The following is a 14,884-nucleotide window of genomic DNA, read 5'->3' as shown; positions in this document are numbered from 1 at the left end:
CTAGGAAACATATTAGGGGATTTACGGGTTCTCACATTTTGGCTCCTTATTTACGTTTACCGTTATCTTTAATGTTATATTCACATTTTACCCTAGATCGACTAAACTCTATGGAAGGCACCCGTAGTGGACGTGGTCGGGGTCGCGGAGTTAGGCAACTCACGCCTGAAGGGGGTAATCGGGGAACCACATCCGAACCAAACCCTGAACCCAGGGTTGATCCCAATGTCCAAATAACTGCTGCCATGCAGTAAATGACTGACTTGCTAGCCCAAGTAGTACAACAACAGGGTCAAAACCCTAACCCCAACCTGGTAACCATGTGGAGAGCGAGGACAGGGCCCTCGAGAGGTTTCAGAAGTTTGCCCCACCGAAGTTTATTGGGGGACCCAATCCGGATGTAGTTGAGAGATGGCTAGAAAAGATGGTAGACATCTTTGCCGCCCTACACTACACAGAGGAAAGGCAGGTAACGTTTGCTGTCTTCCAACTATAAGGGGCGGCCCGTTCCTGGTGGAACGTAATACGACAAAAGTGGGATCGAGAGTAAATGCCCAGGAAATGGGTGAGCTTCATGAGGGAGTTCAATGCCAAATTATTCCCTCCTCTAGTTCAAGAACGAAAGAAAGACGAATTTATCCGGCTTCGCCAGGAGGCCCAGACTGCCGCAGAGTACGAAAGCCAATTTACGCGACTGTCCAAATTTACGCCCGAACAACGAAGAATAAGGCGCTTTGTCCAGGGTCTGAACGTGGAGATCCAGAAGGATCTAGTGATAGCCCAGATTAACGCCTTCAGTGATGCAGTAGAGAAGGCTTAACGAGTGGAAAGCGCCAGGCTCCAAATAAGGAACTTCCAAACTAAAAAGCGAGGATTTCGTGGTAACAGTTCTGGACAGGGGGATAAGAGTAGCCTTTCCAAGTTTGGACGGGGAGCCGGAGGTGGAAGGCAGCCGGGAGTACCGAGAGAGGCTCAATCCAGAGGTGGCCAACCTGGGCGAGGCCAAAGAGGAAATTTCCAGGGGGGCTCAGTTTCAGCATCTCTCGGTCCCTGTGGGCATTGTGGGAAGTCAAACCACACAGAAGACAATTGCTGGAGGAAAGAAGGGAAGTGTTTACGCTGCGGAAGGGCAGACCACCAACTTGCCACTTGCCCGGTCCTAAAACAAGATGGAAGGGGGAGCCAACAACCACCGAAGACCAATTCTGGACCAGCTAAGGGAGAAGGGACTAAACCCAAAGTGCCGGCTCGAGTGTACTCACTAGAGCCACAACGGGTCCCTGACTCTTCCGAGGTCGTAGAAGGTACGATCCCTGTATCCACCAATTTGCGAAAGTCTTAGTAGATCCTGGTGCTACCCATTTATTTGTCAACTCCAATTTTATGTGCGGAATAGATATAAAACCTGCTAGTTTACCCTATACCCTGGAAGTTAGTACTCCTACGGGGGATCATCGTTTGAGTACTAGTATGGTTTATAAGGATTGCGAAGTCTGGGTAGAAGAGAGAAAGTTGTTAGGGGATTTGATAAGCCTGTCCATTAAGGGGTATGATGTAATCTTGGGCATGGACTGGTTAGCCAGGTATAATGCTCAACTGGATTGTAAGAGAAAGGTAGTAGAATTCCGCATTCCTGGGGAGGCAACCTTGAGGTTAGATATAAGGGGTAGGTTGGCCTCATCGAAATTAATCTCGGGCATTCGGGCTAGAAAATTGCTAAGTAGAGGGGCGCAAGGGTTCTTAGCCTTTCTAATCAATTTCCCCACCGATAAATTGAGGGTAAAGGATGTACACATAGTAATTCAAAATCGAGTTGTAGCCCTACCTCTGGAGAGAGAGATAGAATTCAAATTCGAGTTGTTACCAAAGACGTCACCTATCTCTAAAACCCCGTATTGGATGGCACCTGCTGAGCTTAAGGAATTGAAATTACAGTTACAAGACCTTTTGGAGCGGGAGTTCATTCGAGAGAGTGGGTCTCCTTGGGGAGCCCCTGTGTTGTTCGTAAAGAAAAAGGATGGGAGTTTACAGATGTGTATAGATTATCGGGGGCTGAACAATGTAACGGTTAAGAATAAGTATCCACTGCCCCATATTGATGAGTTGTTCGACCAGTTGCAAGGAGTAGTGGTCTTTTCGAAATTAGATCTTCGACAGGGATATTACCAATTGTTGATTAGGAAGGAAGATATTCCAATACCTGCTTTCAATTCGAGATATGGGCATTATGAGTTCGCCGTCATGCCCTTTGGACTGACCAATGCCCTTGCCGCTTTCATGGATTTAATGCATAGGATTTTTAAGCCCTACTTGGATAGATTTGTCGTTGCCTTTATTGATGACATTCTGGTCTACTCAAAGACTCGGGAGGAGCATGAGCAGCACTTAAGAATCATTTTGCAGACCCTAAGAGAGCATCAGTTGTATGCCAAGTTTAGTAAGTTCGAGTTTTGGCTGGAGCAAATTTCTTTCTTAGGGCACGTAATTTCCCAAGAGGGTATCTCAGTTGACCCGACAAAAGTAGAGGTCGTGACTGATTGGAAGAGGTCAGAAAATCCCACGGAGGTTAGTAGTTTTCTAGGGTTGGCTGGGTACTATAGGCGTTTCATTAAAAACTTTACCAAACTGGCCGGTCCTTTAACTGACCTGACCAAGAAACATGATAGTTTTATGTGGGATGCCAAGTGTGAAGCGAGTTTTCGGGAGCTAAAGAAACGATTAACCATGACACCGATTCTAGTTTTGCCAAACGGAATAGACGGTTTTACCGTTTATACCGATGCGTCGCGGGAAGGTCTGGGGTGTGTACTGATGCAAAATCGGAATGTGATATCTTTTGCCTCTAGGAAATTGAAATCCCACGAGCAGAACTACCCAACCCACGATCTACAGTTAGCCGCAGTTGTTTTCGCTCTGAAAAAGTGGAGACACTATCTATACAGGGTAACTTTCGAGGTTTACTCAGACCATAAGAGCCTTAGATATCTCTTCTCGCAAAAGGAGTTGAATATGAGGCAGCGACAGTGGATGGAGTTTCTGGAGGACTACGACTGCACTATCAACTACCATCCGGGGAAAGCCAACGTGGTGGCGGATGCCTTAAGCCGGAAGGCTCAGGTAGCGGGGTTAATGATTAAGGAGTGGGATCTGTTAGAATCGGTTTGTGAGTGAAAACCCTATCTGGGAAGTCAAAAGGTGATTTTTAGTAATATTAAGGTAACGTCCACTTTACTGGAGCGAATTAAAGAAGCTCAGAAGGAAGATTCTATGATACGGAAGTGGGGAGAGAAAGTGGAAAAGGGGAATTGGCCGACTTCAACTTTAGTCCCGAAGGCATTTTGAAATACCGAAACCGAGTGGTGGTGCCCAGAGATGAAATGTTAAAGAAGGAGATTTTAGAGGAAACTCATCGGTCCAAGTATACGATCCATCCGGGTAGTAGCAAGATGTACCAGGACCTAAAAGGAGCTTACTGGTGGGACAACATGAACAAGGAAATAGCTCAATACGTGCAAAAATGTCTCATTTGCCAACAAGTTAAGGCAGAACATCAAAAACCGTCTGGCTTGTTACAACCTATTGAAATACCCGAGTGGAAGTGGGAAAATATTACAATGGACTTCGTTTCAGGTTTGCCGCGAACGCAACGAGGACATGATGCCGTTTGGGTAATCGTCGATCGGTTAACCAAATCGGCCCATTTCTTGCCAGTAAACATGAAGTATTCCATGGACAAACTGACTCAGGTGTATATGGACGAGATCGTAAGGCTACATGGAGTTCCTGTGAGCATCGTTTCGGATAGAGATCCCCGCTTTGTGTCTAGGTTTTGGCAGAAATTTCACGAGACTTTGGGGACTAAACTCAACCTTAGTACCACATACCACCCCCAGACGGATGGGCAATCTGAGCGAACCATCCAGACTCTCGAGAATATGTTAAGACCTATATTCTGGATTTTGGGGGTAACTGGGATCAACACATGAGCTTAGTAGAGTTTGCCTACAATAATAGTTTCCCACTCGTCGATCCGAATGGCACCTTACGAAGCGCTTTACGGGAGAAAGTGCAGGTCACCAATCTATTGGGAGGAAGTCAGAGAAAGGAAAGTTCTAGATCCAGCGGCTATTCCATGGATGGAGGAGGCACGCGAAAAAGTCAAGTTGATACGACAAAGACTTCAAACAGCTCAAAGCCGACAAAAGAGCTACGCGGACAATCGAAGAAAAGATCTAGAGTTCAAAGTTGGGGACCGTGTTTTCCTTAAGATCACACCGTTACGAAGCGTCACGGCGGGTAGAGGAAAGAAACTTCAAGCAAGGTTCGTTGGACCTTTCAAAAATCTCTAGAGAATTGGGAAAGTCGCATATCGACTTGAACTACCATCAAGTCTGTCCAGGATTCACGATGTCTTCCACGTCTCGATGCTAGAGAAGTATTATCCCGACCCATCTCACATCTTACAACCGGAGGAAATTGAGATAGACGAATCACTCACCTACGAAGAGCAACCTGTGCAGTTGCTTGACCGAAATGTTAAGGAGCTGAGAAACAAACAAATTCCTTAGGTGAAGATCTTGTGGAGAAATCATGGGATAGAAGAGGCTACCTGGGAGGTGGAAGAAGAAATGTAGAAGAAATACCCTGAATTGTTTGTGAATTAAGGTGAGAAATTTCGAGGACGAAATTCTTTTAAGGGGGATAGAGTGTGAGACCCAAAAATTTTCTAATTTTCTAGGCTTTATTTTATTTAATTGCATGCTTTTTCTATATTTTCTTTATTAGGAAATTTTTCTAGATAATTTTTATGAGTAAAAATAGTTTTAAAATTATTTTTCTAGCTTAAGTTAGTTTTTGAGAAATTAAGAGTGTATACCGAATGTGGGACCCCAAGTGCGGTAAGTGCAGTAAAATTTGGCCAATTAGGTTAAGTTTGGTATACTGGGATTAATTTCCTAGGTGTTAAGAGATAATTAGAGGTTACCTAGATGGATTAGTATTAGAGAGACAAAAGGATAGCCATAAACCAAAAAGTGATAAGTGTCACTTTGTGATTTAATCTTGGACTTTGACCATTATTCATTAACTTTACTAAATATGTAATTGACCCAAAATTCATCCCATTTCTTTCCTTCTTGGCCGAATTCCTTAGGGAGCAAAAGAAAGGAAAACCTCCAACTTTCTTCTTCTCAATCTTGCTCAATCTCACAACTTAACTGTTACAACTTGAAATTATTCCATAAAAACCCCTAGCTAAGTAGTATTGAGGTAGTTAGTGGAGTTGTTTTGGAAGAAAGAGACCTAAGTTACTACCTTTCGGGAGGTATCAAGGTATGGTGTGTAAAGATTCATTGTTTGTTTCCAATAATGGTGAATTCATGACTTGTGGTGGCTAGTTATGTGATTTTGTGGAAGATTTCGTGACTTTTGGTAGAGATTGATGAATTTTATTTTTATTCATGATTTTTTTGATTTTATATGATTGGAGTTGGTTGGCCATGGATGATGGCTTAGTATGGTCTAGAATGAAGCTTTGGTGTGTTAATTGTCGCTATTTACGGAAAATTTTCGCTTTGTACGGAAAATTTCAGATTTAGGGTTTTGAATTGGGGCTTTTCTAGGGTTGTTATGGAACTCTTGAATTGGCTTTGTTTAATGGGTATTGTACCCCTAATAAGGTGTATTAAATGGCATAGGACTTGTGCTTGTAGTTGGGGGTTGTTTTGGTTGAAAATGAATGGTGAATTGTAGGTTGAAAATCTGAAATTTTAAGGGGAAATGCTATCCAAATGTTAGGTTCATATGCTTTCTTGTGTTTGGGTTGCTTAGAGTGTTAATTAATGACGTTGGGGTTGTCTAAACCCTTAGCCCACGTATTTCTTATATTCCTTTTAAGTTCTATCGGCCTTGCATTAGTGAAGTGTGGTTTGGATTTATGACTCGTATTTGAGTCTCATGGTGTTGCTTTGCATTATTTAGGGCGTGCCGGTGACCCAAGGCGCTCGTTGGACAGAAATTTGTGAAATCTTCCTTTGCTTGATTAGTGAGTGTACTACTCACATGATGGTTACTTCATGACTTTCGGGATATCCTCCTTCCTAATCAACAATTAGTAATATCCCTGTCAAAGATCTAATTTCGAAAAGGCCACTCCTCCTTGCAACTGGTCGAACAACTCATCAATATGGGGAAGTGGATACTTATTCTTAACCGTTACATTATTCAGCCCCCGATAATCTATACATATCCGCAAACTCCCATCCTTTTTCTTCACAAACAACACAGGGGCTCCCAAGGAGACCCACTCTCTCGAATGAACCCCCGCTCTATAAGGTCCTGTAACTACAATTTTAATTCCTTGAGCTCAGCAGGTGCCATCCGATACGGGGTTTTAGAGATAGGTGACGTTCCCGGTAACAGCTCAATTTTGAATTCTATCTCTCTCTCCGGATGTAGGGTTACTAACTCATCCGGAAATACGTCCGGATATTCCTTTACCACGTGCACATCCTCTACCTTCAATTTATCGGTGGGGGTATTGATTAGAAAGGCTAAAAACCCTTGCGCCCCTCTATTTAATAATTTCCTAGCCCGAATATCCGAAATTAATGCAGATGAGGCCAACCTACCCGTTATATCTAACCTCAAGGTTGCCTCCCCAGGAATACGAAATTCTACTACCTTCCTCTTACAATCAAGTTGAGCATTATACTTGGCTAACCAGTCCATGCCTAAAATTACGTCATACGCCTTAATAGACAGGCTTATCAAATCCCCTAGCAACTTACTCTCTCCTACCCAAACTTCACAATTCTTATAAACCATGCTAGTGATCAAACGGTGGTCCCCCGTGGGGGTACTGACTTCTAGGTCATATGGTAAACTAGCAGGTTTTATATCAATACCACACATGAAATTGGGGTTAACAAAGGAATAGGTGGCACCGGGATCTACTAAGACCTTCGCGAATCGGTGGAATACAGGGATCGTACCTTCTACGACCTCGGAAGAGTCAGGGACCTATTGTGACTCTAGTGAGTACACTCGAGTCGACACCTTGGGTCTAGTCCCTTCCCCATTAGCTGGTCCAGAATTGGTACTCTGCGGTTGTGGGCTTCCTCTTCCATCTCGTTTTAGGACCGGGCAAGTGGCAAGTTGGTGGTCTGCACTCCCACAGCGTAAACACTTTCCTTCGTTCCTCCAGTAATTGTCTTCCATGTGGTTTGACTTCCCACAATGGCCACAGGGACCGCGAGATGCCGAATCTGAGCCCCCCTGGAAATTTCCTCTTTGGCCTCGCCCAGTTTGGCCACCTCTTGATTTAGCCTTTCTCAATACTCCCGGTTGCCTTTCACCTCCGGCTCCCCGTCCAAATTTGGGAGGGGTACTCTTATCCCCCTGCCCTCAGCTACTACCAGTAAATCCTCGCTTTTTGGCTTGAAAGTTCCTCACTTGGAGCCTGGCGCTTTCCATTCGTTGAGCCTTCTCCACGACCTCACTAAAAACGTTAATTTGGGCCATCGCGAGGTCCTTCTGGATTTCCACGTTCAAGCCCTGGACAAAGCGCCTTATCCTTCATTGTTCAGTCATGACTAGCTCGGGGGCGAATTTGGATAGGCGAGTGAATTGGCTTTCGTACTCAGCTACAGTTTGAGTCCCCTGACGAAGCCGAATAAACTCGTCTTCTTTCCTTTCCTAAACCAAAGAAGGGAAAAACTTGGCATTGAATTCCCTCATAAAATTTACCCATGTCCTTGGTGTCTGTTCTCGTTCCCACTTTTGCCGTATTACGTTCCGCCAAGAACGGACAGCCCCCTCCAGTTGAAAGACAGCGAAAGTCTCCTGCCTCTCCTCCGTATAATGTAAAGCAGCAAAGATGTCCACCATCTTTTCCAACCATTTCTCGCCCTTATCAGGATCTGGCCCGCCGATAAACTTGGGTGGGAAAAACTTCTGAAACCTTTTGAGAGCTCTATCCTCGCTCTCCACGTGGTTGCCAGGATTAGCGTTTACAGGTTGAGGTTGAAGGTTTTGACCCTGGTGCTCCACTACATGAGTTAACAAGTCTATCATTCGTTGGATGGCTGCAGCTACTTGAGCGTTAGGGTCGATTCTAGGCTCAAGATTGGGTTCAGGCATGGTTTCTCGGCTACCCCCTGCAGTTGTGGGTTGCCTACCAGCACGCCCACGACCCCGACCACTACGTGTTCCTTTCATGGAGTTTAATCGATCTAGGGTAAAACGTAAATATAACATTAACAATAACGGGAAATGTAAGTAAGGAGCCAAAAGATATTTACAATCAAAACATATACACATATCACACAACAGTGTCAAACAAGTCACACAGGAACAGTTAGTCAAGTACAAACAAAAGAAGTCCATGAGAGAACGGCGTCATCAAAAGTTATATACACAAAGCTAGTCCAAACGTACAAAAATGGCTAGCTAAGGGTTCTTTCCCCGATCTATGGTTCCCATGGAATCAAAAGTGGTTCAAAAGAGTTCTAGCCTAGTTCCCTACGGAGGCCACAGACTCTCCCCCTTGGATAGAACTAGGGGTGCTTCCCTCTCCAGAGGTTCCATCACTAGAAGCCTCCACTTGCACATTAGCGCCAATCACACCTTGGATTAGCGCCTCACACTCGTTAATAATGCCGTCGGAACGGTCTCTAACCTCCCGGACAACATTGGTAAGACGATGGTTAAGCCCTTGCAACTGCTTCCTAAGAGCATTAGTGCATTCTTGCTCCATAGCTATGTCCTCACGGAGCTCCTCTATCCGGTCTGCTTGCATCCTTGTGATGTCCCTCAGCCTAAGTATTTCCGTGTGATCCCTGGCGGTGGCTCGCCTAAGTCTCCTCCGTTCGCCTAACACCGCCATGACCACGTGATCGACGTAAGAGTGGTTCTGACAATGGTTACAACGACGGGCCCGACTGGCGGTATACCAAAGCCAAATCGCGACCTCTCGCGCCTCCAGTCATCTACTAGCAAAATCATATCTTAGACAACATAAGCATAATCACACTTAACGGTACCTTAACACTTCCCTCACACAGGTCCTAAGGAACAAAATTCAAACTTGCCTAGGTCATTTCTAACCTAGACTCTGATACCACCTGTGATAGCCCCACGTTCCCCTAAGGCGTACCAAAGGGGTTAGCGGACTGCCTGCCCAACTCTCACTAGGACTACTATGACGGTTATAGATAGTCTAAAACGTTTCGGAAGGTATTAGCGAGCTGAAACGAATCAAAAATCACGAAACGAAAAATGAAAAAATCGGAGCCGCACATGAAAAGTACCGACCATGTCACAATCCGACCGGAATCTGGCCGGATTTCCGACGGATTGGAGGTAGTAGCCAATTGCCCGGATTCAAAAATTTCCCAGACAATCTAGCCAGCAATCCGGCCAAGATCTGGCCGGATTTGCGGCTGGATTCCCCTGTGTCTTTTCCTACCAAAAATTTTTCTTTTGCCGTTTGAAATCTGAACCTGTTCGAAACCCAACCGATTACCAACAGATCATATAAACCTTGAAATTTGACATGTACAAACCAAAATAGCACACGAACATTGCCAACCACATTTATACATGTAAAGTTCCAAATTTACAACTCAAAAGATAGTGTTACATCAAAATACATTTAAGGTTTTCTAACCATCGAGGAGCTATACAAAAGAATACTAATCTAGCTCAACTCGGCTTCAAAATCACAGTTCCAAAAGGTGGTTTCCTGTAAGGAAAACAAAGGCAACGGGGTGAGCTTTCGCCCAATGAGGTACCCTCATGCAAATCAGTAAAGTTCACATAAACACAAAGTTGCTCAATCCAAATACGTTCAACAAGTAAGTCAACAAGTACCACATTTCAATCAAGATATTTACAAGAATACGATCAGCTCTCAAGAGCCTTTTTCCACACTTGCCGTACTTGATCTTACCCCGTTGACTCTCCGTCAACGCTTGAAGAGGAACCAATGCCGTAGACCCCATTTTCTCCAATTTCTATCCACCTCACATACCCCTACCGGGCCCGAACTCTAACTAGTTTAATATGGTAATACTCGAGTATACCGGAATCAAGGGTCTCATACCCAATGATTTCATAGAAACAGTCCCTATGGTTTATCAATCTCTTCGACCATGCCCTTGCTGGCTCGAGTCAATCGACCGCCGATGGGGTTGAGCTCAGAGTAAACAGTAAAAGTCATTGGATACACATCCAAACGACACCAGTTCAAGTATATTCAAAAGACATTTAATTGATACGGTAAACAGTCACATTAGCCATAGAGAGCAAGAGTGATAAAGCACACCCTCGTTTCAACCCATCTAAGCAGTATACATAAGCATTCAAATCATAGATTTCAAGTATCACAAAGCCATGAAGTAACAATCATGTGAGTAGTACACTCACCAATCAAACAAAAGGGATTTCACAAATTTCCGCCCAACAAGCGCCTTGAGTCATCGGCACGCCCTAAAACATTCAAGGAAACACAATGAAACTCGAATACAAGTCATAAACCCAAACCACATATCACTAGTGTAAGGCCAATAGAACTTGAAAGTGATATAAGAAACACTTGGGGCTAAGGGTTTAGACAACCCCAAAGTCACTAATTAACACTCTAAGCAACCCAAATCCAAAAAATCATATGAACCTAACACTTGGACAGCATTTCCCCTTAAAATGTCAACCTACAATTCATTATTCATTTTCAACCAATACAACCACAACTACAAGTACAAGTCCTACGTCATTCAATACACCTTATTAAGGTTACAATACCCTTTAAACAAAGCCAATTCAAGAGGTCCATAAGAACCCTAGAAAAACCCCAATTCAAAATCCTAAATCTGAAATTTTCCGTACAAAGCGGAAATTTTCCACAAATAACTACAATTAACACACCAAAGTACCATTCTAGACCATACCAAGCCATCATCCATGGCCAACCAATACTAATCATATAAAATCGGAAAAATCATGAATAAAACAAAAATTCATCAATCTCCACCAAAAGTCATGAAATCTTCCACAAAATCACTTCTTTAACTAGCACAAGTCATTAATTGAACATTATCAAGAGCAAAAGAAGCATTCCTTAGCCACTCACCTTGCAACCTCAAGAAAAGAAGCCACTTAGCACCTCCTCTTTCGAAACCACTCCACTAACTATCTCAATCCTACCTAGCTAAGGGTTTTTATGGAGAAATTTCAAGTTTGGATGGTTGGATTACAAGATTTGTGCAAGAAATGGAAGATGAAGGTTGAAACTTTCTTTCTTTTTCTCTCTTGAAGAGCTCGGCCAAGAAGCTTGAAATGAAGATGATTTTTGGGTCAATTTTGTAGTTATTTGGTAAAGGTGGTAAGATGGTCAAAGTCAAGACCAAGTCACAAAGTGACACTTGTTACCTTTTAAGTTTAAACCTATCCCTTTGTCTCTCCAATGTTAATCCATCTAGGTAACCTCTAATTATCTTTTAACACCTAGTAAATTAATCCCTGTATACAAAACTTAACCTAATTGGCTGAATTTAATCGAACTTACCGCACTAGCGGGTCCCACGTCCGGTATGCACTCTTAATTTCTCATGAACTAATTTAAACTAGAAAAATGATCTTAAAACTATATTTACTCATAAAAATTATCTAGAAAATTTTTCTAATAAAGAAAATATAGGAACAGCGTGCAATGAATTAAAATAAAGCCTAGAAAATACAAAAATTTCGGGTTCTCACAGGTTCCTCCAGATAGCCCCTGAGGACTAGACTTAGAGTGACCGACCTTTTGACTATTGTAACTAGAAATAGTTGGGGTGATGCTAGTACCAAGGCCATTATATTTTGCTTGACTATGTGGCCTACTTTTGAGGCACTTTACTTTACTTTAGTCGTGCATGACTAAAAGTACCTTTGTGGCACCTATGTGCCATAATTTTCGTAATTTCCCCCATGACTTGTTAATTGTATGAACTTTAAAGTGTAAATACATGTTAATTATTGCTTTTTCCATGTTTTCAAGTTGGCTCTTGTTTTAAGAAATCCCTCGCATGATCACTTTTATTTCTTGCACTAGGCACCATTAGAATTATGGACGGACGAAGGAGTGGACGAGGCCATGGGCGAGGGTCTAGGCAAGCCCAACCTCACGGAGATGATCAGGGATCGGCAATTGGGCCGACTCAGGGACAAGGAAATTTAGAGGGCAATCAAGTGACTACTGCCATTAATAGGATGACTGATATCCTTGAGTGGTTAGCCGAGAGACAGGGTCCAAGACCACTCAACCAGCCCAGAGGCCAGGATAGAAGGGAAGATAGGGCTTTGGAGAGATTCCCGAAATTTAACCGCCTAAGTTCACGGGAGAGCCCGACCCTGAGGCAACGGAGAATTGGTTGGAAAGAATGGCCAACATATTCACTGCCTTAGACTATACCGAAGATAGGTGAGTGAATTTTGCTATTTTTCAATTTGAGAGAGTGGCACGTGCCTGGTGGGACATGATAAAGGGAAAATGGGAGAGAGCCCAAACCCTTTGGACTTGGGAGAATTTCACGAGGGAGTTCAACGAGAAGTTGCTTCCGCCTCTGATCCAAGAGAAATGGGAGAACGAGTTTATAAAGTTGAAACAAGAAACTCTTAGTGTAGCTGAGTATGAAGGGAAGTTTACTAAGTTTTCTAAATACGCTCCCGAATTGGTAACCAATGAGCGGAAGAGGATAAGATGATTTGTACAAGGGTTTAACATAGAAATCCATAAGGGCTTGGCCGCGGCCCAAATCTCTACGTTTATTGAGTCTTTAGAGAAAGCATAAAGAGTTGAGAGCGCGAGAATGCAAGTTAGGGATTTCCACAATAAGAAAATGAACTTTTATAGTCATACTTCCGGATAGGCTAGTAAAAGTGCTCCACCTTCCAAGATGGGAAGAGGAATGGGAGGAGTAAGGACTGCTAGAGTTTCAAGGGGAGTTTTACCCAGAGGAGGTCGTAGTGGGTCAGTTCAAGCGAGAGGAGTGCCTTCTAGTGGTTCGGTAGTGACACCTCAAGTTAACTGTGGTTACTGTGGTAAATGAAATCACTCAGAGAATGATTGTTGGAGGAAGTCGGGAAAGAGTTTGTTCTGTGGTTATATAGAACACCAGCTCGCGAATTGTCCAAGTAAGCTGAAGGTAGGAGGTAGCACTCAAAGGCCAGAAAAGTCAACCTTTAAGCAGACTAGTGCTGGAGGGAGTCAACCAAAGGTGCCTGCTAGGGTTTACGCATTGGACTACCAACAGATCCCCGATTCGACTGAGGTGGTTGAAGGTACGATCCCTATTTTTCACCGTTTAGCTAAGGTTTTAATTGATCCAGGTGCAACACATTCTTTTGTAAATCCTAAATTCATTAGTGGAATAGACTTGAAGCCAATTAAGTTACATTATGATTTAGAGGTTAGAACACCTACTGGGGATCAAAGTTTACTAGCTAATTTGGTGTATAAAGATTGTGAGATATCAGTTGGAGAACGGAAGTTGTTGGCCGATCAAATAGGTTTAGCGATTAAGGGATATGAAGTGATCCTAGGAATGGACTGGCTAGCCCGTTATAATGCTCAGTTCAACTGTAAGATGAAAACAGTAGAATTGTGCATTCCAGGAGAGGCAACCCTGAAATTTGATGTAAGGGGTAGATTAGCCTCATCTGCACTTATTTCAGGGATTCGAGCTAGGAAAATGCTAAGTAAGGGAGCTCAGGGATATTTGGCTTTCCTTATCAATAACCCTAGAGATAAAGTGAAATTAGAAGGCATGCCTGTAGTGAAGGAGTATCCAGATGTCTTTCCCGAAGAGTTAGTCTTTATCCCCAGAAAGAGACATAACTTTTAAGATTGATGTAACTCGGGGAGTGGCACCTATCTCTAAGACACCGTATAGAATGGCTCCGCCTGAATTGAAAGAGTTAAAATTACAATTATAGGATCTACTGGAGCGGGTATTTATAAAGGAGAGTGATTCACGGTGGAGAGCCCCGATCTTGGTTATTTAGAAAAAAGATGGGAGTTTAAGATTGTGCATAGACTATCGAGGCTTGAACGATGTCACCATTAAGAATAAGTACCCTTTGCCCCACATTGATGAATTGTTTGATCAATTGCAAGGGGCGGTAGTATTTTCTAAGTTGGATCTTAGATAGGGTTACTACCAGTTGAGGATTTTCGAGAAAGATATACCCAAAAACTGCTTTTAACTTGAGGTATGGACACTTTGAGTTTGCCGTAATGCCATTTGGATTGACCAATGCACCCGTGGCTTTTATGGATTTGATGCACAGGGTCTTTAAGCCTTATCAGAACCAATTTGTGGTAGTATTCATTGATGATATACTAGTGTACTCTAAGACTGTGGAGGATCACGAGAAGCATTTGAGAATAGTTTTACAAACTTTGAGGGAACATCTTGTGTATGCTAAGTTCAGCAAGTGTGAGTTTTGGTTGAAAGAAGTGACATTCTTGGGTCATATAATTTCTAAGCATGGGATTAAAGTGGATCCAGCCAAAGTTGAAGCGGTTTCTAAATGGAAGCGACAGGAAAACCCTACTAAAGTTCGAAGTTTTATAGGGTTAGCAGGGTATTACCGGAGATTTATCAAGGATTTTTCTAAGATTGCTGGACCCATGACTGAGTTAACCAAGAAAAGTGGGAAGTTTATACGGAGTCCCAAGTATGAAGAGAGTTTCCAAGAGTTGAAGAGACGTTTGACGAGAGCGCCCGTAGTAGTTCTACCAAATGGGAAGGATAGTTTTGTGGTCTATACTGATGCTTCAAAGGAAGGTTTGGGGTGTGTATTAATGCAAAATGAGAAAGTGATAGCGTATGCCTCTAGAAAA

The 14,884-nt window shown here is 43.1% G+C and overlaps 1 protein-coding gene across 1 annotated transcript; it reads left to right on the top strand.

The window, feature by feature from the left end:
* The first annotated feature begins 12,105 nt into the window (after positions 1 to 12,105).
* On the top strand, positions 12,106 to 13,883 carry LOC113757848. Its single transcript, XM_027300946.1, has 4 exons — positions 12,106 to 12,409; positions 13,099 to 13,320; positions 13,369 to 13,620; positions 13,714 to 13,883. Exons 1-4 carry the CDS (start codon positions 12,106 to 12,108, stop codon positions 13,881 to 13,883), a joined length of 948 nt encoding a protein of 315 aa, XP_027156747.1.
* Positions 13,884 to 14,884: the final 1,001 nt, after the last annotated feature.

The sequence above is a fragment of the Coffea eugenioides genome, unplaced genomic scaffold, assembly GCF_003713205.1.
Source record: "Coffea eugenioides isolate CCC68of unplaced genomic scaffold, Ceug_1.0 ScVebR1_3372;HRSCAF=4576, whole genome shotgun sequence".
In the NCBI taxonomy this organism is placed as follows: domain Eukaryota; kingdom Viridiplantae; phylum Streptophyta; class Magnoliopsida; order Gentianales; family Rubiaceae; genus Coffea; species Coffea eugenioides.
Note: the sequence above shows the minus strand (reverse complement) of the source record. Positions and strands in the feature narration are given on the sequence as shown.